The 24,762-nt window shown below is 40.1% G+C and overlaps 1 protein-coding gene across 5 annotated transcripts in view; it reads right to left on the bottom strand.

The window, feature by feature from the left end:
* Nucleotides 1-2,526: 2,526 nt before the first annotated feature.
* Nucleotides 2,527-24,762, bottom strand: part of LOC122553575 — a 52,746-nt gene continuing 30,510 nt past the window's right edge. For all 5 annotated transcript variants that reach the window (XM_043697591.1, XM_043697594.1, XM_043697592.1 and 2 more), the window contains 3 exons: nt 16,910-17,036; nt 5,970-6,101; nt 2,527-2,937 (listed from right to left, as the gene is read on the bottom strand). In XM_043697591.1, the coding sequence (XP_043553526.1) occupies nt 2,812-2,937; nt 5,970-6,101; nt 16,910-17,036 (385 nt within the window). In that variant the 3' untranslated portion in view covers nt 2,527-2,811. The remainder of the gene's footprint in view (nt 2,938-5,969; nt 6,102-16,909; nt 17,037-24,762) is intronic.

The raw sequence follows: 24,762 nt of genomic DNA, 5'->3' as shown, positions 1-24,762 counted from the left end.
CAGCATTAGGAGGTGGACAAGTCAAAGTTTTGGGTGTAACCCTTCTTCAGGGGGTAGGGGTGGGGGCAAGGGGAGCTGCAGTTAAAGGGGATAGCGGAGCAGGTTGGTGAGGTGATCCTCCACCTACCAACTGGATGCATCCTTCCCATTGACCAACCAGGTCATACCCTCTACCTGTCCTCACCTAGCCCCACCTCACCACCCTGCCCCCCACCAGCTTTAACTGCAGTTCCCCTACTACCCACCCCCAGTCCTGAACTGCAGGCACACCAGAAATGTTGACTTCTCCACCTCCTGATGCTGCTTGGCTTGCTATGTTCTCCCAGCCTCCTGCTTGTCTACCTTGGGTTCCAGCACCTGCAGGTTTTAAAAAAAAATCTCTAACCAGGGATGGATGATTACCAGCAGCTATTCAAATGACATCCACATCCCAAGAACGAAAACTTCTTTAAACAATTAGGCAAGAACTTTCAAAAGCTGATTGAAGGCAGATGTTCGCAGGTAAAGGGATGGCTGGAAAATGGGAAGTCTTCAGAAATGAGATAACACGACTCCAGAGACAGCATATTCCTGCTGGGGTGAAAGGAAAGGCTGATACGTATAGGGAAAGCTGGATGGCTAGAGCAACTGAGGTTTTGGTTAAGAAAAAGAAGGAAGCATATGTCAGGTATGGAGAGGAAAGATTGAGTGAATCCTTAGAAGAGTGTAAAGGCAGTAGGAGTATACATAAGAGGGAAATCAGGAGGGCAAAAAGGGGACATGAGATAGCTTTGGCGAACAGAGTTAAGGTGAATCGAAAGGGATTTTATAAACACCTAAAGAACAAAAGAGTAACTGGGGAGAGAATACAGCCCCTCAAAGATCAGCAAGGCAGCCTATGTGTGGAGCCATAGGAAATGGGGGAGATACTAAATGAGTATTTTGTATCAATGTTTACTGTGGAAAAGAACATGGAAGATATAGAAAGTGGGGAAATAGATGGTGACATCTTGCAAAATGTCCATAGTACAAAGGAGGAAGTGCTGGATGTCTTGAAATACATAAAAGAGGGTAAATCCCCAGGACCTGATCAGCTGTACCCTAGATCTCTATGGGAAGCTAGAGAAGTGATTGCTGGGCCTCTTGTTGAGATATTTGTATCATCGATAGTCACAGGTGAGGTGCCAGAAGACTGGAGGTTGGCTAACGTGGTGCCACTTTTTAAAAAGGTGGTAAGGACAAGCCAGGGAACAATAGACCAGTGAGCAAGTTGTCAGAGGGAATCCTGAAGGACAGAATTTACATGCATTTGGAAAGGCGAGGATTGATTAGGGATAGTCAACATGGCTTTGTGCATGGGAAATCATGTCTCACAAACTTGACAGAGTTTTTTTAAGAAGTAACAAAGAAGATCGATGAGGGCAGAGCAGTGGACGTGATCTATATGGACTTCAGTAAGGCATGCGACAAAGTTTCTCATGGGAGACCGGTTAGCAAGGTCAGATCTCGTGGAATATAGGGATACAGAACTGGCTCAAAGGTAGAAGACAGAAGGTGTTGGTGGAGGGTTGTTTTTCAGACTGGAGTCCTGTAACCAGTGGAGTGCCATAAGTATTGGTGCTGGGCCCACTGCTTTTTGTCATTTATACAGAGGATTTGGATGCGAACATAAGATGTATAGTTAGTATGTTTGCAGATGACACCAAAATTGGAGGTGTAGTGGACAGCGAAGGAGGTTACCTCAGATTACAATGGGATCTTGATCAGATGGGTCAATGGGCTGAGGAGTGGCAGATGGAGTTTAATATAGATAAATGCGAGGTGCTGCATTTTGAAAAATCAAATCAAAACAGGACTCATACATTTAATGGAAAGGTCCTATGGAGTGTTGTTGAACAAAGAGACCTTGGAGTGCAGATTCATAGTTCCTTGAAAGTAGAGTTGCAGGTCGATAGGATAGTGAAGATATTTGGTATGCTTTTCTTTATTGGTCAGAGCCTTGAGTACAGGGGTTGGGAGGTCACATTTGGGTGTACAGGACATTGATTAGGCCACTTTTGGAATATTGCGTGCAGTTCCGGTCTCCTTCCTATTGGAAGGATGTTGTGAAACTTGAAAGGGTTCAGAAAAGATGTACAAGGATGTTGCCAGGGTTGGGGGAGCTTAAAGGGAGAGGCTGAATGAGTTGGGGCTGTTTTCCCTGGAACGTTGGAGGCTGAAGGATGACCTTATAGAGGTTTATAAAATCATAAGGAGCGACCTTAAAGAGGTTTATAAAAACCATGATGGACATGGATAGGACAAAAAGAGACAAGGTCTTTTCCCTGGGGTGGGGAAGTCCAGAAGTAGAGGGCACAGGTTCAGAGTGTGAGGGGAAAGATATAAAAGGGATCTAAGGGGCAATCTTTTCACACAGAGGATAGTGTGTGCATGAAATGAGCTGCCAGAGGAAGTTTTGGAGGCTAGTACGATTACAGCATTTAAAAGGCATCTGGATGGGTATATTAATATGAAGGGTTCAGAGGGATATGAGTCAAGTGCTGGTAAATGGGACTAGATTAGGTTATCTAGTTGGCATGGATGAGTTGGACTGTGCTGTACATCTCTATGACTCTATAATTAAATATACCTTTAGTCAAACTGTTAAATTATATTTGCTTTAATACTCATGCTGTAACCAAATTGCAATACATTTTGAAATGCTAAATATTCTAAAATGACCATAACATAAAAGTTAAAAATTTGGATGGACAGTTTGAAATAAATTGGTGTTAGGGAAAAAGAGGTAAAGTACAAAATGTTAACATTTTAAATTTTGTATTACAGAAATAATTAACTTTTCTTGATCCTTGGCACCTCTCGGACTCTATTTCCATTTAAATGTAACCACTGGATAACTACACTCTCAAGTCGATGAGTCAAACTTCGGCCGGTTCTTGGAAAAGCGCTTACAGGGATCTGTAATCAAACAAATTAAAGATCATGAATACAATTCAGCAAGACCTTTATAATGTACAGCCCTGAAATGTTAACATTTACAGCCAGTGCTATATCTAACCTTTTAGATATGGTCGTTCATTTTCCAAAACAAATTGTACATTGAAAGAATTCCTTCTTTCACTTTGTTGTGAAGTAATTGCTATTGATTTCTCCAATCAGGAATTTCTTCCCTTGCTCCAGGGAGATTCCTAATCTGATTAACGCAACAGGAACAAAATCAGGAATTGAACACTTGGGGAAAGCATGCTGGTTAAATTACTGCATTGATGCACAGGAAATAAATTTTTAAAAAGTTGGCATGGTTAATGTTGTAGGACTGGACAGGTTGGACTGAATGGTCTGTTTCCATGCTGTACATCTCTATGACTCTATGACTGCAATTTCTGGATCATTTTAATTTATTAGAAATGGATGTAGATTGGAATGTTCAACATAGCAGTGACATTTGTGCACTCAATACAATGGAGAGGTTTCAATCAGAAAATGAGAAAGCCAAACAAAAGGGGGCAGAGCCTTACTCTTCCTCTATGCAAAAAGTATGAAACTTCAGATTCTGTTCTTTGCCTACTTATGCATGTAATGAAATGTACTGCCAAATCGCTGGAAAAATTGTCCAATGTTGCTTATGATGTGGAATGAACCAATATGGAGATGAGAAATTTCCCCACTCCTCCTTACTTAACAGGTCATGTTCAAGGCTCCTTTAGTTATGTTCAATAATGTTGAGCTTGGTAACTCTCTAGATTGGAGACTGAACTTATGATACAATAGCTACTACCAACCAACCCAATATAGAGCAATATAAATCACCTTTAACAAATGTGAACAATTTGGTGTTTCGAGCCAGAATTTTCAATATAATTTTGAATGTAATCACTTGATTGTATAGCACTGTAGTGCATATTCTTAATAAATATAGGATTTTAAACAGCCTAGACTGTTTAATATTTATTGATGCACATTCATGGCTTTCCTATGAAGGTACAATAAATACAAATGAAGAGGGAACAATTAATTTCAAATGAAAGGAAACAGACTCCGCAGGATAAGAGGCTGCACCTACGTTTGTGGGCCATCCTGATGAAAGTGTTGAAAACTTAAGCTGGCGGAATGATAGCAAAACAATCTTCTCTGTAATGGTTAAAAGTAAAAGGTGGCTGAAGTCAAGAGTAAAGAGCTGTCCTGAAGGTAATAAATGATCAGAACAGACACCATTGAAGGCTGGGATAAAACCATCCTTTGGTAATCAAATGAAAAATGATCTCTGTGGAAGTACTGACATTTAAGCAACATCTAGATCATTCTTGCCAAAACTATTTCCATCAAAATTGAATATCTTAATTTCCGGAAAAGTTAGCATGCTTTTGATGCACATTTATTGAACAAGTCACTTTAAATTGGGTATGCAATCATCCATACATTATTACAGAGTCAAATAAAATCTATGAAGATACTACCTGATGTTTTCTGTAGTTAGAATATCTGAAGTTATCTGTAAGTTTACATAACTAGTGAGTTCCACATTGACTGTCCCTCCTAACTTTGTCTCTCCCTCCTCTAATTGCCTCTAGCCTCTCATCCATTAGATATCTGCACTCAGCTAATTCCAGCCTCTTGGACATGTTTCATTGTAATCATTGTGCCACTGCTGACATGCTTACAATCACCAAAGTGATAAGGTTTAGAAATCCTCCCTGATAAACAACTCTGCCTGCCTGCTTCCCTCCCTCCCTCCTTCATTTAAGATGGTTTTTAAAACCTAGTTCCTTGTCCAAGCTTTGATCACCGGGCCCAATAGCTCCCAAGTGAGGGGTGAAGCGAGAGTGACTGTCCTTGACATTAAGGCAGCTTTTGGCAAACGTATGGAATCAAGAACCCTGGAAAACTGGAGTCAATGGGAATCAGGGGAATACTGTACCTTGTTAGGAATCATACCTAACAGAAAGGAAGATGTTTGCGGTGAGATGACAGGATATTGCTACAGGAGTTCCTCAGGGTAGTATCCAAGGAGCAACTATCTTCAGCTGCTTCATCACTGACTTTTCCTCCATTATAAAATGTAAGAAATGGAAACCCTCATTGATAACTGCACAATTTCCAGCACTTCTTGCAATTTCTTGGATCCTGAAGCAAGTGATTCCATTCCCCTTCCTGGCCAGTATCACACGAACCAGGCTGCTCACTTACTTGGCATCCTGTTCTGGTTCTTGTCTCCAACGTACAACAGGACATAGAAACACTGGATAAAGTGTAAAAAAGATTTACAAAGATGACACCAGAACTGAGACACTCCAGTTATGAGGATGAGCTGAACTGGGTAAGGATCTTTCCTCAGGTGTGCCCAAAACAGTCCATATCTTCACCTCAAACTCTGTGCCTTTAACATTTGTTATGTGTGGCTGATTAATTTTCCTTTCAATATGGGTGAAGCAATGTTGTATAATTCATACATCCCACCTGATTATGGAAAATTCCCTTGATTGAGTAGAACAGCATTGGTTATCAACTGTTATGTAAAAAAGTGAAGTGAGAACAGTGGTAAAGAGTGAAGCCAGCCATCTTTATGTGCTTGGTTTGATCTATTATAGGTAAATTTAACCAGAATATTCCAATAACAAAGGCAACATGCAAAAAGACCCGAGATGCTGAGGAAGGAGAGGGTTTAGTAATGACAGAGGACTGTTGACCCCAGCAGGTGCCTTCATGAATCAAACCCTTCTTCATTGCTGAATTCATGTGATTATGTAGAGAAGCACCCGGACAGCCACCGAGTTCTCCCTCTTCACCCAGATGGTAAGATTCTGACATCTTAGTTCACGACTACAAGTAAAATAAAATGTTTCTAAAATTTTCTGCAATAGTGGCAAACAACAAATCTCCTCACAAACAAAACAAACATTACGGAGTACAGACATTTTAAAATTAGTACCCATTTTATAAGAAGGAACAGCAATTCAAATTTAGTAACTATGTACATATTTTTCTTTTACCCTGGTTTGGATTAGTGCTTTGGTGCCGTTTTCAGAAACTGTAGTAACTTCTGGTAATTCACCAGTCTTCTCCAGGTCTGAACTGCAGGCCATTGTATCCTCCAGAAACTGGAGGTCACTTTGTCCAATGTCCTATAAAAACAGACACAAAGGGAGAGGGGAGCATAAAGTGTAAGTCAATCTGAACAAAAATACGCAAAATATTGATAATCCATACTAGTTGTGGGATAACAAATTAGATCCATGGTTATGATTCTATGGGTAGTAATTTACCTATTGAGTTACATCATTAAATAAAGACTTCTTGCAACAAATGCACAACTTTGGGAAAAAAGCAATCATCAAATTCCTTAGCTGTAAAGCTAAGTATAATGTTGAGATAAATATTGTGGAATGCAAAATAAATTTGAAAACTTTGCACAAAAAATACTTCGTCATTTTAATGGTGAAAGAGAATTCATTTTCACAAATTAAAATAAATTCTTCTAGGACAGCATTTCCAAGTTAAAACTAAACTGGGAATGAACAGATCTTGAACAAACTTCATTTACTGCTAAACAGATTGTTTAATTAATCTGATAATAATCAAAATGCAATAGGAAGATGCAATCATACAGTACAGTAGGAAGCCATTTGGTTCATTATGTCAGGGTTGGTGTTTGAAAGAGCTAATGCTCAAACCGCTGCTCCTTTCCAATAGCTCTGCTATTTTTCCCCATTAATGTATTTATCCATTTTCCTTTGCAAGTTATTATAGCATCTGCTTCCACTATCCCTTCTAAGCACTGCATTTCAGATCATAATCATTTGTTATGTAAAAAGTATTACACCGCGGTTATTCTGCCAATTAAATCTGTGCCCTCTGGTTACTGACCATGCTGCCAGTGGATTTACACTATTGAAACCCCTCCATTTTACTTTAGTATTATTTCATTTTATTTGTTCATGGGATTTGGGCATTGCTAGCTAGCTCACATTTATTGCCATTCCTAATTGCCCAGGAGATGATGATAATTTGTTGGCACCATGAACCACTACAATCCCTCGATGTAGAGACAGCCATAGTGTTGTTACTAAATCTCTCCTCAGCCTTCTCCAGTTTTGCCATACACCTGAAATCCTTCATCTCTGATATTTTCCGAGGAAATCTCCTCAGCACTCCATCCAAAGTCTTGTCATCAGTCCTAAAGTGTGATGCCCCGATTTGGACACAATATTGTACCTGAGGCTGAGCCAGTGGTTTATAAATCACTTTGCTTTAGTATCCTGTATAGAGACAAGAAGCCATATACCTTTTAGAAACAAAAACAACTAACTAACCCATCTGCATCTTCAAAGATTTATGGTTGTAAACCCATGGGGTCTCTGTTCCTGGACCTTCTTTAAAATTTGACTTGTTTGTTTATGTTATCTTTCTTCAATTGTCAATTCAAAACTAAAATATTTACATTAACCAATCATTTTAAATGCCATCCTTTCAATAACAAAATTTCAAAGCAAGATTGTTGTGCGTTCTCAGTGAAAAGTATATTGTGCAGTAATATAGGCAAATTTGATGTTAACTGGTTAATTCTGTGAAGTCTCAGCTTGTATAGTACTAACAACAAATATGTATAATGCATTGTATATTTTGAATACAGGTCTATTAATGCTAGTTGTTAATACTAAGGATTTTGGTAAATGATTAGCTATTAATAATGAATGAACAATATCAATATTTAATTGTGACCATTCACTTTAAGTGCTAGACATTATTGAGTTCAAGATTCATAGTGCTACCCATTTGGTTACAGGAAACTAAAAGGTCAAATAAAGAAACAATAAACTTTATTGCATTAGATTTTGCAGCATGGAGGGAAAGATTGGCCTGAGCGCTTAGTGTTTTTATTGTGTTTTCCACAGGACATTGCTGTCAGTGGGACATTTGAATGTTGCAGCACATTGTAGACATATGTGAACAGGCACACATACAACGAGATTGAAGAATTGTTCATTAGCAGCACGGAGTGTGTCAGTTAGAATTGTGAAGTATCAAATTGGGTACAGAAAACAAAAGAGAGGGGATGGTGACAAAAGTAGTTTGGATTGAGAAACACTGAGAGGCAAAGTAAACATTAATTAAAAACTGAAGGAATGAAATGTCATACTTGTACTCCTTCATTTTCTAGGACAGAGGGGTTGTTTGGAAGTAATTAAAACATACCACACTGCTAATAACTCGAATTGTCAAGCCCTAACTTTTATTTTACAGTAAGCGTAGACAATATCTTCAAAGTCACTGCATGAACAATATACCATTCAACATATCTGAATGGGGAGCCAGTGAGGTTTTGTACAGCTTAAGGTGAGGGATCGCATTGTACGTAGCAACTTCAGAAGTTTTAAATTTAGCAATAATTGCCTAATGTCCCTGTCCAATTTGTGCATAATAATGAAAACAATCAAGCTAATCTGAGAAAGAGACTCCAAAGCTTGCTGATCCTTAATGATGGCAGAACCTAGTATGTAAGTGCGAGAGACAAGACTGGAACATATGCAACCAACCTTCATCGGAAGTGCTGTGGAGAACATCCATCTCAGCCTCATCCAAAGGTCATTTCTAGAAGGCAATTTTCAGGCAATTGAATACACGTGATATCAGGAAATAGTGTAAGTTTATAAAAGCAGCCAAGTGTGGGGGATAGGTTTTCAAACTCACCAGGAATGTCATGGAGTCTCCAGGAATTGGAGATTCATCTCCAGGACACTACTGAGTGCATGTTGTTTTGTTGGAACAGGTAAAAAAATATTGAAAATGTGACCAAAAAGATCTGCCTGTTTGACGATTAGTCAAGCATCATCCAGTTGGGTAGTGATGCTGAAGCTTTTCACTTTCCAATTGGCATAGGAAAGCCATGCGCCACATGGGGCAAATCAGGTGCTGAGACCTCTAGGAATACATTTGATCCGAGTCTGCAACACAGCTATGGGCTTTGAAACCATCCTGGTTGTGATAGTGAAGACTTGTGCTCTAGAACTAACCATGCACTTAGTGAGCTGTTCCAGTACAGATAGAATATTGGCGTCCATCATGTAATGTGAAGGGTTGCCCAGGCATATTCTGTCCACAAAAAGCAGGACAAATCAAATAGGAGTCATCATCTCCCATCAGTTTACTTTCAATCAAAGTGATGGAAGGTTTCCCAGGCAGTGCTATCAAATGGCATTTACTCAGCGACAAGCTGCTCACCTATTGTCAGTTACAGTTTTGCCTATAGACATTTGGTACCACACCTCATTTAGGATAGAAGTGGACAGAAGAGATGAACTCTAAAAGGAGAGAGGGTCCACCCTTGACATCAAGACAGAATTTTCCTGAGTGTGGCATCAAGGAACCATCTCTAGCACAAAGAATGATGGTTGCGCCTGTTGGAGGATAATTATTAAAGCCTCAAGACTACTGCACGTGTTTCTCAGAACAATGTTATAACAAAAATCTTAGCTGCATCAATAATTTTCCCACCATCACTAGGTCATAAGTTGCTTATTGACAACAGCAATGATCGGTACCATTCACAACTCCACTGATACATAAGCATTCTGTGCTTGCATTTGGCAAGACTCAAGATAACATTTAAGTTTAGGTTGGTAAGTGGCAAATAACATGAATGCCAGGCAATAAGCATTTCCAAAAAGAGAGAGTCCAATACTCCTCCCTTTACAGTCTACAGCAGCATAATTTCTGATATCCCCAACATCAATATCCTGGTATTTATTACCACTGACTTGAAAAGAAATGAGACCCACCATATAAATATTATGGCTATATGAACAGGTCAGAGGCTGGGAATTCTACAGTGAATAAGTCACCTGACACCTCAAAGCCCTGTTCATAATTTGACATTTAAATTCAATCACACAATGTGGGCATCACTGCCAACATTCATTGGCAACGAGAAGGTGAAAGTGAGTTGCCTTCTGCAGTGTAGGCACATCCAAAGAGGAAGTTCGAGGATTTGGACCCAGCTACAGTGAAAGAAGATCTACAGGTTGTTCTGGTGTAATGCGCATTTTGTCAACATGAATGGTCTATTACACGATTGACAAATTGTGGATGCTGTTTGGAAAACGCAAACTTTTTGCTGAACAAGTATAGTGATTTTCTTTAGCGATCTTCTACAGTGCACTTTTCTATGGTGGTTTTCCATAGTGCAATTTTCTACTGAGCAAGGTTGCAGAGGAACACAACTGTTGAATTAGAGCAGAATGGTCTGAACAAAGCACAAGTTCGAAGTGTGATGGAATACTCCCCATTTACCTCCCCAGCAGCGTATATCATCTGGAAGATATACTGCAGCAACTCACTAAATATCCCTTGACAGCACCTTCCAAACCTGAAACCTCTCCTACCTAGGAGGACAAGGGCACCTGAAGGATGAGGGCACACAAGAAAATGGGTTTTTATATTGGAGAGATAAATTAAAATCCTATCTTGACACTTCAATGTCTCAGTTCCAAGTTCATATCAATTGTCCTCCATCAAAAAGCCACCTGGTTTGCTCATTCTTTGATTATAGAGTCCAAGGTAGAACTTATCAGAACAAATCTGGACATCCACATTTTGATGCAATATTACTGTCTGCAATGAATTACCCACTATCTATCAGAATATGAATAAATCTGATATATTAAAACATTCAGATCAGAGGGAATGCCCCTATTGCAGGATTTCCTCAAATACATCATCTTGGAGGTATCAATCTGGTGAAACTACAATGTAGGATTACTTACATGCTAAACAGTAGCAGCAGCATGCCTTTATTTGGTTAAATGAACCCAAAACGAACAGATCAAGTCAAAGCTCTGCAGTTCTCCCATGTCCAGTCATGAATGATGATGGACAATTAGAGGGTAATTGTCTACCCTCTACAAATATCCGCTATCTCAATGATGGGGGATCCCAACTTATCAGTATAAAAGATAAAGCTGAACCATTTGCATCCATATTCAGCCAGAGGCATAGAGTAGATGACTCATCTCAGCCTTTTCCTGAGGTGTCTTGCATAACACATGGTAGTTTTCAACCAACTCAAATAATTCCACATGACATGAAGAAATGGCTGAACATGATGAGTAATGCAGAGGCTACTGGCCCTGACAACATTCCAGCATTCATAGTAAAGACTACTAGCCAAGCAGTTCCATTATATCCCGTACACAAAAAGCAGGTCAAATCCACCAAGCCAATTATTTCCTCAATCTATTTTTGATCTTCGGCATAGTGATGGAAGGTGTAATCCACAGTCCTATCAAGCAGCATTCACAAAAGAATAGTGGTGCTCAGTTTGGGCTGCACCAGGGCCTCTCAGACATTGGTAAAAGAAGCAACAGTTATCAAAGGAAAACCATGTTCACGCAGAAACTGATCAGAATCTGAAATGCTCTGCCTGAGTGTGTGAAGGAGGCAGGTTCAATCAAGGCATGAAGTGAACTTGACCAACATCTAAAATTAACAGGTTTGCAGGGCTGTAGGACAAGGCAGCAGATGACACAGACACAACTGTGGCCTCCCCGTCCTGTAATCTATGATCTACTAGCCCTTTATGATTTACGTGTATCAACCTGGAAGTCTGAATCATGGCCAATGACTTGCAGTCTACATGAAGGCCTGATCTTGGTATGTATGACAAACGTTAGTTGGGGTCTTACTTTATTAGATATTAGTGCAATTGCCTGGATGGCTTCAGAAGAGGCATTTGTCACAAGACTGGATCAGTTTCATCAGGAAAGAAATGAGCATGGCGATTAAAGTTTTGATCAGGTCCTGGGACTTTGAGGTTGGGACACCTACAGTTTGTTGGCTCGAGCCAAGAGAACCAGGATATTGTACAAATCGCTTACATGACAGGACTTGTATTTAGAGTGAGGCATAAAGTTTGAAATTACTCTTCTGTTCTCAGTATGCCCAGAAAAGCTTTATGAGAAGTTGCTTGATTTGTTACCCTCTTTTTAGCATTTAGCTCTGGCTTTTTAATATCCCACTGACCAAAGTAAAAGTCAACGATCTGTTAATGTCAGGAATGTGTTCTGGTGGTCTCAAGAAAATTTTGACTAAAAGTGAAACATAATCTAAAAATAAAATTGTTTGTATTATGCAACAGATATCCTTTGACCCTAATTTGTTAAAAAAAAAAGTAAAGGAACTATTTCACAATTACTGTGCAGTTAGGCCTCTCATTAAATCCAACCTTAAGACTGTGTGGTCCATCATATCGCATTAAATAGTTTTAACAATACGATCCTTTATATTTAAATCCCTGCAGTATTTGTAGATCTGCCTGGTTTTGTGTAACTCTTAACAGTCAACAATGCAAATTAAATAATTATAGAAATGTTTAAAATTACGTCTTGGTTGATCTCAGATGACAATCTCTGGCTATAGTGCCAAAGAGCACCACCTAGTGGTAATGAGTGGATTACAGCCAGTCTGGTTTGGTTTGGAATCATGCCATAAAGCCCTGCCCTTCATGTTTTTGCCTTTCACAAATTTGCTTATCCACACAAAACGTCCTGTGCACCTCTTTGTCCATTGCAAGTCTGACCTTTGCTTATCTTCAGCTTTAAAGAAAAATGATTAAAATAAAACTTCCTTTCTCGAGTAGAAACTGCATACAGTTCACCAAGTGTGAAAATCACTGTTTTACCAGGTTTGGGGAATGCAAACATCAGGACTTTATTGTTTATTAAAATTATGGTAATTATAAATCAAAGCATGGAATCATAGAATCCTTACAACGTAGAAGCAGGCCGTTCCACCCGAGTCTACACTGATCCTCTGAAGAGCATCCTACCCAGACCCACCCCCTAACTTGCCATCCTGCATTTCTTATAGCTAACCCACCTAGACTGTAGACAGCTGGACACCATGGGCAATTCAGCATGGCCATTCCACCTAACCTGCACAGCTTTGAAATGCAAGAGGAAACTGGAGCACCCAGAGGAAACCCATACAGACACAGGGAATGTGTAAACTCCACACAGACTGTCACCCCAGGGTGGAACTGAACCCCAGTCCCTGGAGCTGTGAGGCAGCAGTGCTAACCACTGAGCCACCGTGCCACATACATTTTTAAAGGAACAAACCAGAGATGTTTCTAAATAGAACTCAGTGAACACCTGTACATTAAGAAAGGTGCACTAGTTAATTGTAAAACTGTAATTCAGTTGGATAAAATTTAATGAAATTTACTTTTCATTCAGACAGCTATGCACTTTTAATTCAATGTTATCCAAATTGAATTCACAGAGAGCTTGTGTGTTTTCGGACAACATTCTTACCTTGCTACTTTCTCTATATTCTCTCACAGATACAACCATTAAAATGAACAATTCATGTATTTGAATTGCTTCTTGGCATTATTCTTCCCAACCTCCAAACTTCCTGAGCCTTACAATCTCACTATTTCTCCATTTTGCTCTCTCCACTCTCATTTTACTCCAACACTGGTCACTTGTAGTCATATCATAACTATCTAACGGCATAGTTTGTGCTGAGTCTTGTCCACAATACACAAAATTGATGCATCTGCCATACTGACCAACCATTGGTGTGGGAGACAGGCCTTATAATGTTTCACTGATGGTTGCTAGATCCCAGGATTTTCTTGCAATTGCCAGGATTTAAAGATTAATCTCCAGGATATTCCTGGAGAAAAACAATAATGGCATTGAAGATGGCACTTTCTTAAAATAAATTAACATTCCCTGTTAAATCTCAAAACCTATTCAAACAGTCTGCATTTACCTAAGGTGTCAATACAGAGAAAACCAACTTTAGATTGTACCTCCTTCCTAGATGTGGCATTTAGATCTATAAGAAAGCTTATCGCTGGCATTATATGTTAGCTTTGACCTCCTGGTAAACTTTTTAATCTCTTCCACGTAACTGGATTTATTTTGGATCTGGCAGAACTGGACCGTACCAGTGTGTGTATGTCCTCATTTATTAGTAAATGTTAAACAGTACAATGTTGTAGTTTCATAAATGAGGTGTCAAATGCACAATAATCATCATCTTTATGAATTAAATAAAGTGTGAAGTTATTTTTTTTCCATTCATGTGGACTTTGAATCAATGGCAGTACGTTTACTTTAGAGTCATAAGATTGGGTGTTCAAGCTCCACTCCAGAACATATAACCTGCACTGTCACAAATGCATGAGACATTAAATCAAGAACCTGGTTATAGAAAAAACAGTTCCATGCCATGACATAGGAGTTCTTACTTTTTGAACGACCATTTACTTCTAACAACTGATTATCCTTACTTTTAAACCTAAAAGTGCTCAGAAGGGCAAGGTATCCCAAAATTTGGGGCAACAGGCCAAGTTAATAATATCACCTTGCTACAATGCAGTAGCAACACAAATGGCATTTTCCACCTGACGAATACTGCTGCCAAGCTAAAAAGACATGCTGGTAATCAGTGAGTCATATATCACGGAAACAGACCCTTCGGTCCAACCTGTCCATGTTGACCAGGTTTCCTAAATGGAAACCTCCCAACCCCATCCTCACCACATTCTACAAAGGGTTCATCGAGAGTACCCTGAGCTTCTGCATCACTGCCTGATTGGGGAATTGCACCGTCTCGGATCATAAGACCCTAAAACGGATAGTGAGGACAGCTGAGAAGATCATCGGGATCTCTCTCCCCTCCATTAGCACATTTACACCATAAGCTGCATCTGAAAGGCTAAGAGAATTGTGGAAGACCCTACACACCCCTCACTCAAACTCTTCTCCCTCCTGCCATCTGGCAGAAGATACCGGAGCATTCGGTCTCTCAGGGCCAGATCATGCAACAGTTTCTTCCCCAAGCTATCAGGCTCCTTAACATAGTGCAATCAGTATCTTTCCCATCTGAAATTCTTTGCATGACATCGAATTGCTGGTAGAAAAATATTTTTTATAATTTTTCTATTACACTGTAACTTGCGTGTTTTGCACCTGTTATGCACTTTATGCCGTGGACGATTGTATAGTTTGTGCTATCCATGTAGCACCCTCGGTCCTGGAGGAACACTCTCTCGTTTTTACTGTACCAGTTGTACGGTAGAAATGACAAATAAAAGCTACTCTAATCTATGACCCTCTTAACCTTTCCTATCCGTGTACCTGTCCAAATGTTTTTTATATGTTAAAATTGTAATCGCCTATACTACTTCCTCTCGCTGGAAAAACACAACAAGTCAGGCAGCATTCGAGGAGCAGGAATATCAATGCTTCAGGCAAAAGCCCTTCATCAGGAATGAATGAAGGGCTTCTGCCCGAAACGTCGATTTTCTTGCTGCTCGAATGCTGCCTGACCTGGTGTGCTTTTCCAGCACTATTCTAATCTTGACTCTAAGCTTCAGCATCTGCAGTACCCACTTTCGTCCACTTCCTCTGGCAGCTCAATCCATATAGTCACCACTGTTTTTGTGAAGAAGTTGTCCCTCAGGTCCCATTTAAATCTTGCCCCTCTCACATTAAACTTACAACCTCTGGTTTTGGATTCACCTACTCTGGAGGAAAAGACCTTTGCTATTCACTTTATCTATGTCTCTCATGATTTTATATGCTCTATAAGGTCATCCCTTCGCTTCCTAACACTCTAGAGAGAAAAGTCCCGGCCTATCCAGCTTCTCATTATAACTCAAAACCCTCCAGTCCTGGCAACATCCTTGTAAATCTTTTCTGCACCCATTCTAGTTTAATGACTATGTTTCAATAGTACAGCGACCAGAATTGTGTGCAGTATTCTAAAAACAGTCTCACCAATGTCCTGTACAGCTACAACATGAAGTCCCAACTCCTATACTCAATGGTCTGACCAATGAAGTTAAAAATCACACAATACCAGGTTATAGTCCAACAGGTTTATTTGGAAGTACAAGCTTCCATTTTTGTCTTTTTGATTTAAAAAATCTTGTGATTTTTATCTTTGTCCACCCCAGTCCAACACCAGCACCTCCACATCCTGACCAATGAAGGCAAGTGTGTCAAATGTCTTCTTCACCACCCTGTACAGCTGTGGCACCACTTCCAAGGAACTATATACCTGAACCCCTTGGTGTCTGTTTCACAACATTCCTCAGAGCCCAACCATTAAATGTATCTTACCAAAATGCAACATCTCGCACTTATCTAAATTAAATTCCATCTTCCACTCCTCAATCCATTGGCCCAGCTGATCAAAATATCCTTGTACTCTTCAATAATCTTCTTCACTGTCCACTATACCACCAATTTTGGTGTCATCCACAAACTTATTAAAACACTTCCTACATTCCCATCCAAATTGTTTACATAAACACCAATGCAATGTCAACTACATAGGCCATACATATCAACAAGTGGTAGATCATATCAAACAGGACAGCCCTGTGATCGAATAGGCATAGCACCTACTGTATTCAACAATCCTATGTTTGCAAGACTCTGAACATAATATCCAATATTAGATATGATTTCACATTTGGGCAACACTTGAACAATTTGCAATGTGCTAAGAATTAAACTAACAACCAATTTCTGGTTATCAATTGAGCTCACAATTTAGCTTACTTATACTTGCTAGAAGCTACATAGATTCCTACACTGGGACCTGGCCTCTGCAGGAAGAAAATGAACACGCTGAGGCGTTATGCCTTTTGTAAAAAATTAAACATGTATTGTATTCACCACAACAATACCTTGACCAATGCCAACTAATCAGCATTCTTTTCCTATGCTGTATAAATTGCTGTTCCCTTTGAAATGTGTATTCTTATATCTGTTGAGTGCAAGCTGAAGAGCTTTGATGGCATGTCTCTTAGCAATGATAATTCAGTGAAGATATTTAAAATAGGAGCAAGCTGAAATAAATGTGAAGTTGAGTATTGATACAATATATTGATGGAATACATCGAGTTTCTTACCTTTTGATTTTGGTCAATTTCAAGTGTAGACAGGAGCTTCTCTCGACTGTGAGATACATTCCAACAAAACCTTAAGGACAAACTATTTAAATCTTGAACATCTTCCCACATCCTTGGAAATTCAAGACTGAAATAGAACAAAAATACTAAGAAATACACAAATTAAGTGTATATTAGTAGTTTAATATTCAGCCTATAAAGTGAGTGAATTGGGTTAAGTGTTGGGTTGGCAAACTTGGGATTTGGAAATAGCTTGTTCAAACAGTCCTCCCGAATTAAATTTGAACAAATATCAATAGAATGGGACCCTGCATGGGAACATCGTATGGAATTCCAATCCAGTGCTGATAAAGGAGTGATATATATACACACATATAAAAAAAATATACACACACAAATAGTTTTAAGATTGGGAGTTCAAACACTTATCTGACAACACTGACTTCAGCTAATAGTGAATTAAATTCTTTTTAAAACTCTTGGTGCACAAAGTTATCTGTAGCTCCTTGAATTTCACCCTGTTTGTTTCCAGTTCAAGAATCTTTTCTCTTGTACTGTCAATGCCTGTTTTGTATGTCTCTGTCTGTGTCTGTGTTGTCCCCTTCTGTTTCTTTGCAGCTCCTTACCTTGTTTTGCAATGTCAAGAATAAATCTTGATGTCGTCTGGCTCCCAATGGCTTGGAGAGTTGGAAGCTGTGCAATCCTTAAATGGATGAATGGGTTATACAGTCCATCATCCTTAATGGGTTTAACTGAAGACTCCTTTTGAATAGGGTTGAATGAAAATTACACAGATTGATGTGATAATTACTAACGTGTTTCTGTAAAAACCTACAATTTGTGATAGCCAGAGTCAGAAATACGTGTGAGATTTTCATTCAACAAGAGTAGGAGCTGCAGAGACTGCAAAAGGGCTCAGGCAGACACAGAAGGCCATAGAAAACAGGCACAAACAAAATGAAAGAAAAGATTAGGAGCTAGATGGGGAACTTCATGTTTTAAGACGTTTTACAGGAATCGAATTCATGATTAACTGAAGTCATCAACACTGGCTCAAAAACTCTAGAATTCCCTACCTCTAACATCATTTTTGATGCTATCAAGAAATGCAGCAATTCATGTAGAAGGTCTACTATCACAGCTCAGGGATAGGAAATAATCAGCATCATCCATAATCATATTAACAAAAGATTTTAAAAGAAAAAAAAAGGTATATTATGCACAGGAGCTGCTAAGATCAGCCAGGTGAAGAGGTGGAACCTGTGAGAATGGCAGGAGGGAAAGCTGTTTCATGCACTGGGTTAAGCAAGATGCATCTACTCGTTTTCTTTTAAAAAAATAATGTGATGATTTAAAAGGAGTTGGCAGCTGTTAGAGCTTTGTCAGAGCTCCATAGGAGTCATTGCTACATCAGAACTCACAATCCCAAAGTTTGGCTGCTAACCACATTAGGGGCCCACAGTTTTTGCCTTAAAACTAGGAATCAAGTAAGTGAGGAGAGGGAAACTTCCAGTTTGCTTTAGCTACAGTAAAGCTACATTTAACCAAATTGTTCAGGGACATGGAAGTCAACGTACATGAGTTTAAGAGTCAGATAATTACCTTTTCTTGACGCACTTTTGGACAGGAACACCATTTAAAAAAATTTTTCAGCTCCACAGTAAGTTATAATCTAGGGGAGGGAAGTTTGTTTCAGGAAGCATTAGGCCGTTCCCTCAGATTTGATCCATGGGCAGGAACAGAAACAGGACAGGGCTATAGTAGTGCTACTAATAAACCACTTTTGGTGGAGGACATTGAAATCTTCCACCCAGAGTATATTGTGTGCACTTGCTACCCTCAGCGTTTCCTCAAAGTATTGTTAAACATGGAGGAGCACTGATTCATTAGCCAAGGGAGGATGGTAAGTGGTAATCAGCGGAAGGTTTCCTTGCGCATGTTTAACCTGAACTCCCAAGGTAACCCCCTCCTGACTGTAAACCACTGTACTGCTCCCTCTATTGGGTCTATCCTGCCAGTGGGACAGGACATACCTAGGGATGGTGGTGGTGTTGTCTGGGATGTTATCTATTGGTTATGATTCCATGATGATGACTATGTCAGGATGTTGCTTGACTATCTGTGAGATACAAAAAAACTGCAGATGCTGGAATCCAAGGTAGACTGGTAGGAGGCTGGAAGAACACAGCAAGCCAGGCAGCATCAGGAGGTGGAGATGTCAATGTTTTACATGTAACTCTTCTTCAGGACTGGGGATGGATGTAAGTGGAGCTGCGGATAAAGGGGGGTGGGGGAGGGTTTTGGATAGGGAGAGAGGTGGGGTGGTGAGGTTGAGATAGGTGAGCACAGGTAGAAGGTACGACTTGGTCGGTCGCCGGGAGGAATGAATCCGGTTGATAGCTGGAAGGAAGGGTCGATCGGAGGAATGGAAGGGAGGGGGAGGGACTGAAAAGGGAGTCAGGGGTTGAGGAAATGAGGTTATTTAAAATTGGAGAACCTAATGTTGAGTCCTTTGGGTTGCAGGCTGCCCAGGCAGAAAATGAAGTGCTGTTCCTCCAATTTGCAGTCTGATTCGCTGGCCGAGGATGGTCATGTCAGAGAGGGAGTGGGAAGGGGAATTAAAATGGGTGGTGACTGGGAGGTCAGGTAGGCCCCTGCGGGCCCGGCTGAGATGCTCAGCGAAATGTCCCCAGAGTTTACGTTTGACTGGTCTGTGAGACAGTTCTCCCAATTTTGACACCAGCCTCCAGATGTTGGTAAGGAGGGCTCTGCAGGGTTGACAGGGCTGTTTCTGCCTTTGTCTTTGCGAAGCCTACGTCGATGCTAGGTGGTCAGTCTGGTTTTGTTTCTTTGTTGAGACTTCATATTGATTGATACAATGGAGTGGCTTGCTTGGTCATTTCAGAAGCCAGTTGAGAGTCAACCACATTGCTGAGAGTCTGGAGTCAGAATGTAGGTCAGACAAGGTAAGGATGGCAGATTTCCTTCCCTGAAGGACATTGGTGAGCCAGATAAGTTGCTCTGACAATCGACAATTGTTGCAGTCATCAGAAGATTCTTAATTCCAAACATTTTTTAAAAAATGAATTCAAATTTCATGATCTGCCATGGCAGGATTTGAATCCAGGTCCCTAGAAAATTAGCTCAACTTTTGGACTAATAATCTAGGTTAATACCGCTGGGCCGTTGCCTCCACAGGTGAGGCTCCAGAGGATTGGAGGTTTGCAAATGGTGTACCATTACTCAGAAGAAGTGTGATGGAGGCGCCAAATAATTGTAGGGCAGTCAGCATGGAGTCATTACTGGACAAGTTACTAAAAACAAAGTCGAGAGATAGGATTAACTGTTGCTTGATTAATCGAAGCCTCACCAAATAAAGTCAGCGTGGTTTTGTTAAGGAAAGGTTGTCTCACTCTAACTTTATTGAAGTTTGAAGAATAACAAGGAGGATTGATGAGGGTCATGCATTAGATGTTGTCTCTGTGGATTTTAGGAAGGAATATGACATGGTCCTACATGGCAGTCTGATAAGAAAATTAAAACTCAGGGGATACAGAGGAATGTGATGAGTTGGTTCCAAAATCAGTTCCTGGAGGCAAAAGGGTAATTTTGTTCCAGGAATGATTTTACGAATGGAAAGTGATTACGAGTGGTATTCCAATGGACTCTCTTTTACTTCCTTGCCATTTGTGGATTATATTAAATGATTTTGACTGAAATGTGGGAGTCATGATGAGAAACCTGCATATGATGCTAAAATAGAACAGGTTGTGAAGAGGGTGGTTGTTGATTGTAGGATAACAGATGGTTTACTTGAATGGCCAGAAGAGTGGCAAATGGAATTCAATCTAGATGCTTTTGGGGAGAGAAGACAAAGCAAAGGAATACACAATAAACTGGAGTGTACTGAGAAGGGGAGAGGAAATGAGAGATCGTGGAGTGCAAATCCAAAGGCTTCTGACGGCAACAGTATAAAGTAGATAAGATGGTAAAGAAGGCACATGGGATGTTTTCCTTTGTTGGGTGGGATATCGAATACGAGAGCAGGGATGAAATATTGGAAATATGCGTGACACTGGTTAGGACACTCTTGGAGTTGTGTACAGTTTTAGTCACCACGTTACAGAAAGGATGTAAATGCTGTTGAGAGAGTATTAGAGGAAATTCACAAAAATGTTGCCAGTACTTGAAAATTACAGCAATGAGGAAAGATTGAATAGGTTAGGATTGTTTTCTCTAAAGCAGAAGAGGCTGAGGGGTGACTTAGTTGGAGGTGTAAAACAATGAGGCATTGTTTTACACCTCTTTACAGATCTTCATCCACACTGTCCAAGATCTGTTCACACTAGTGGACAGGTCAATTATCGGGGGACACAAATTTAAGCTGATTGATAGAAGGATTATAGGGGACATAAGAAAAAGGCCTTTACCTCACAGGGTAGTCAGGTGACTGGAATTCCCTGCCTAATTTGGTGGTTGAGACAAAAACCCTCAACTCATTTGAAAGGAACCTGGATCCGCACCTGAAGTAACCTGCAAGTTATCAGACCAGATGCTGGTAAATAGGATTAAAATGGACAGCTAGTTTATTCAGCTACAGTGGCCAGGGTGGGCTGATTGGTATCTTTTTATGTTGTAACTTTATGGTTTTATCAAGGGGGAGGGGGGGGGGGGGGGAACTGAAAGCAAATCACAACACCAAAACAAAATTAGTAGGAAAGCTAATGGGATAGAAAGGATTATAGGCCTTGATGGCATGCACTCAGGATGTACCTTAAAAGATATTGCTGCAGTGGTAGTGGATACATGATAACTCTAGAATCTGGAAAGATCCCCCTGATTGTGTTATGACCCCAACTGATGTAATTACTGGACAACTCAGATCCTAGACTGAAATCCGACTTAATAAATAAAATAAAAAAAAAAGATCTAATGAGGTGATCTTTCACTGAAATGTAAGTACACATACAGATTTGTTCTTATCAATAGAAATAGAAGCATTTACATGAAAGACAAAATAGAATAAGCCAAGCTGTTACATATAATAATATTTAAAAGTTTCTGAAACAGAATAAAAATACAATCCTATCTATCCCAACATAATCACTTTACTGTACTCAAACACCAGAGAGAGTTCACTATCTGTAGATTTAACTTTACTGTTTCTTTCAATTCTCTACCTCGAGAGGCTGGTAGCCTCTTCCTTGAGTTACACAATTGACTTAAACTTTCTCCACTTCATATTCCCTCAGGGTTCTAACCAAATATTTTCTGGTCTGGAGTTTTCATGTAAAATCCATACACTTAGGTAACCTCATTCTCAGCTTTTTTGAATAAACTCCTTTCTCTAGGATGAACTGTTCCAAAGACCTAACTCCAATCAGGTCTCCTGCAAAAGAAATACCCAACCCTTACTAAGCTGCAGGCTTTCCTCCAAGCAAAATAAAACAAGCTCATGTGCCTCAATGTTTACTCTGTCTGCTCAAACCTGTCCCAATGCAGGCAAATTTCTTCATCCTAGGGACTGCCTCTTTTACATTAAGTTTTAAAAAAGCTCCAGACGTACTGAGAAGTCGATCATTAAATTCCATCATGCTCTCAGACCAAAGCTGTCATGTCACTATATCAAAATCTAAACTTCAATAAAAATTATTTTAAGATATTAAAACATGTATATATCATACCTTAAATCACAATTAGAAAGCTCTAAATGTAGCACCACTGTTCGAGAAAATAGTGAAGGAATTGGGAAGAGAGCAAGCAGGAAACAACTGGTCAGTTAGCCCAGCATCTTTCAGTGTGAAAATACTAAAACCCATGGAAGTAATACCAGGATGTTTAGAAAAATCATTCTACAGCCATGTGGAGTTAACATGGTTTTATGGATAGAAAAATAATGTTTGACAAATTGTTAGAGTTCTTTGAGGGATTTGGCATGCAGGATGGATGAAAGGGAACCAGTAGCTGTAGTATATATGGATTTCCAAAAAGCATTCGATAAAAGATGCCATATAAAAGCTTACAGTACAAGACCATATGGTGTTTGCAGTGACAAATTATTAGTCAACCTGCTTTACAGGCTAAACAGGAAATGGAAGAATCAGGAGAAATGGGTCAAAATGGAGTTTTCCAGGATTCAGAACTGAGGCCTCAACTATGTACAGTTTATATCATTGACTTAGATGAACAAATAGACTATATTTAGACAAATATAACAAAGATAGGTAGAATAGCAAATTGTAAGGAGGATACAAATAGTTGCAAAGGATATAGGTGGGTGGCATGGTGGCTCAGTGGTTAGCACTGCTGCCTCACAGCAGCAGGGTCCCAGGTTCGATTCCAGCCTCGGGTGACTGTGCAAACTCCACACAGACATTCTCCATGTCTGCGTGGGTTTCCTCCGGGTGCTCTGGTTTCTTCCCGCAGTCCAAAGATGTGTAGGTCAGGTGAATTGGCTATGCTAAATTGCCCAGTGTTAGGTGCATTAGTCAGGGAGAAATGTGTCTGGGTGGGTTACTCTTCGGAGGGTCGGTGTGGATTGGTTGGGCTGAAGGGTCTGTTTCCACACTGTAGGGAATCTGTCTAATATATTTTATATATATATATTAAATGAGTGAGTAGGTATTTGGTAGATGGAGAATAATGTGGGAGAATGTGAAGCTGTACAATTTAGCAGGCAGAGTAGAAAAACAGAATAACACATAAACAAAGAGAGATTGAAGGATCTGTGTGCCCTAAATCATTAATTATACACAGTTAACATGGTAAAACTAGTATTTAAGAACCATTAGCCTTTATTCAAGAGGAATGGAGTATAAAAGTAGGGAAGCCTTGCTATAGTTGTGTCAGGCTTTGGTGAGACCACACTTGGAGTACTGCATACTGTTTTTGTCTCCTTATTTAATGATAGATATACATGCATTGAAAGTAGTCCAGAGATGATTCACTAGGTTGGTTCCTAGGCTGAAGACGTTGTTTAACAAGGAAAGGTTGCAAGTTGCGTCAATACTCATCAGACTTCAGAAAAAGGAATCCAGAATGAAGGGCACAGTTTAAAAGTAAAGGCATCTCCCATTTAAAATGGCGATGGGGAAGAATTTATCTTTTCAGAGGGCTGTTAGTCTCTGGAATCCTCTTCCCCAGAGGACAGTGGAAGCTAGGTTATTGAACATATTCAAGTGGCCTGACCAATGTCCTGTACAGCCACAACATGACCTCCCAACTCCTGTAGGAGAAAGTGAGGACTGCAGATGCTTGAGATCAGAGCTGAAAATGTGTTGCTGGAAAGGCGCAGCAGGTCAGGCAGCATCCAAGGAACAGGAGAATCGACATTTCGGGCATAAGCCCTTCTTCAGGAAACTCCAAGGAACAGGAGAATCGACGTTTCGGGCAAAAACCCTTCTTCAGGAATCATTCAGGATTCCTGAAGAAGGGCTTATGCCCGAAACGTCGATTCTCCTGTTGCTTGGATGCTGCCTGACCTGCTGCGCTTTTCCAGCAACACATTTTCAGCTCCCAACTCCTGTATTCAATATTCTGACCAATAAAGAAAAGCATACCAAACACCTTTTTCACTATTCTATCTATCTGCAACTCCACTTTCAAGGAGCTATGAACCTGCACTCCAAGGTCTCTTTGTTCAGCAACACTCCCTCGGACTTTACCATTAAGTGGATCAGAGCTGAAAATGTGTTGCTGGTAAAGCACAGCAGGTCAGGCAGCATCCAAGGAACAGGAGAATCGACGTTTCGGGCATAAGCCCTTCATTCCTCATTCCTGATGAAGGGCTTATGCCCGAAACGTCGATTCTCCTGTTCCTTGGATGCTGCCTGACTTGCTGTGCTTACCAGCAA

This window comes from Chiloscyllium plagiosum, chromosome 10 (genome assembly GCF_004010195.1).
Source record: "Chiloscyllium plagiosum isolate BGI_BamShark_2017 chromosome 10, ASM401019v2, whole genome shotgun sequence".
Classification (NCBI taxonomy): domain Eukaryota; kingdom Metazoa; phylum Chordata; class Chondrichthyes; order Orectolobiformes; family Hemiscylliidae; genus Chiloscyllium; species Chiloscyllium plagiosum.
The sequence above is the reverse complement of the archived record's forward strand: the minus strand, read 5'-3'. Positions and strand labels throughout refer to the sequence as shown.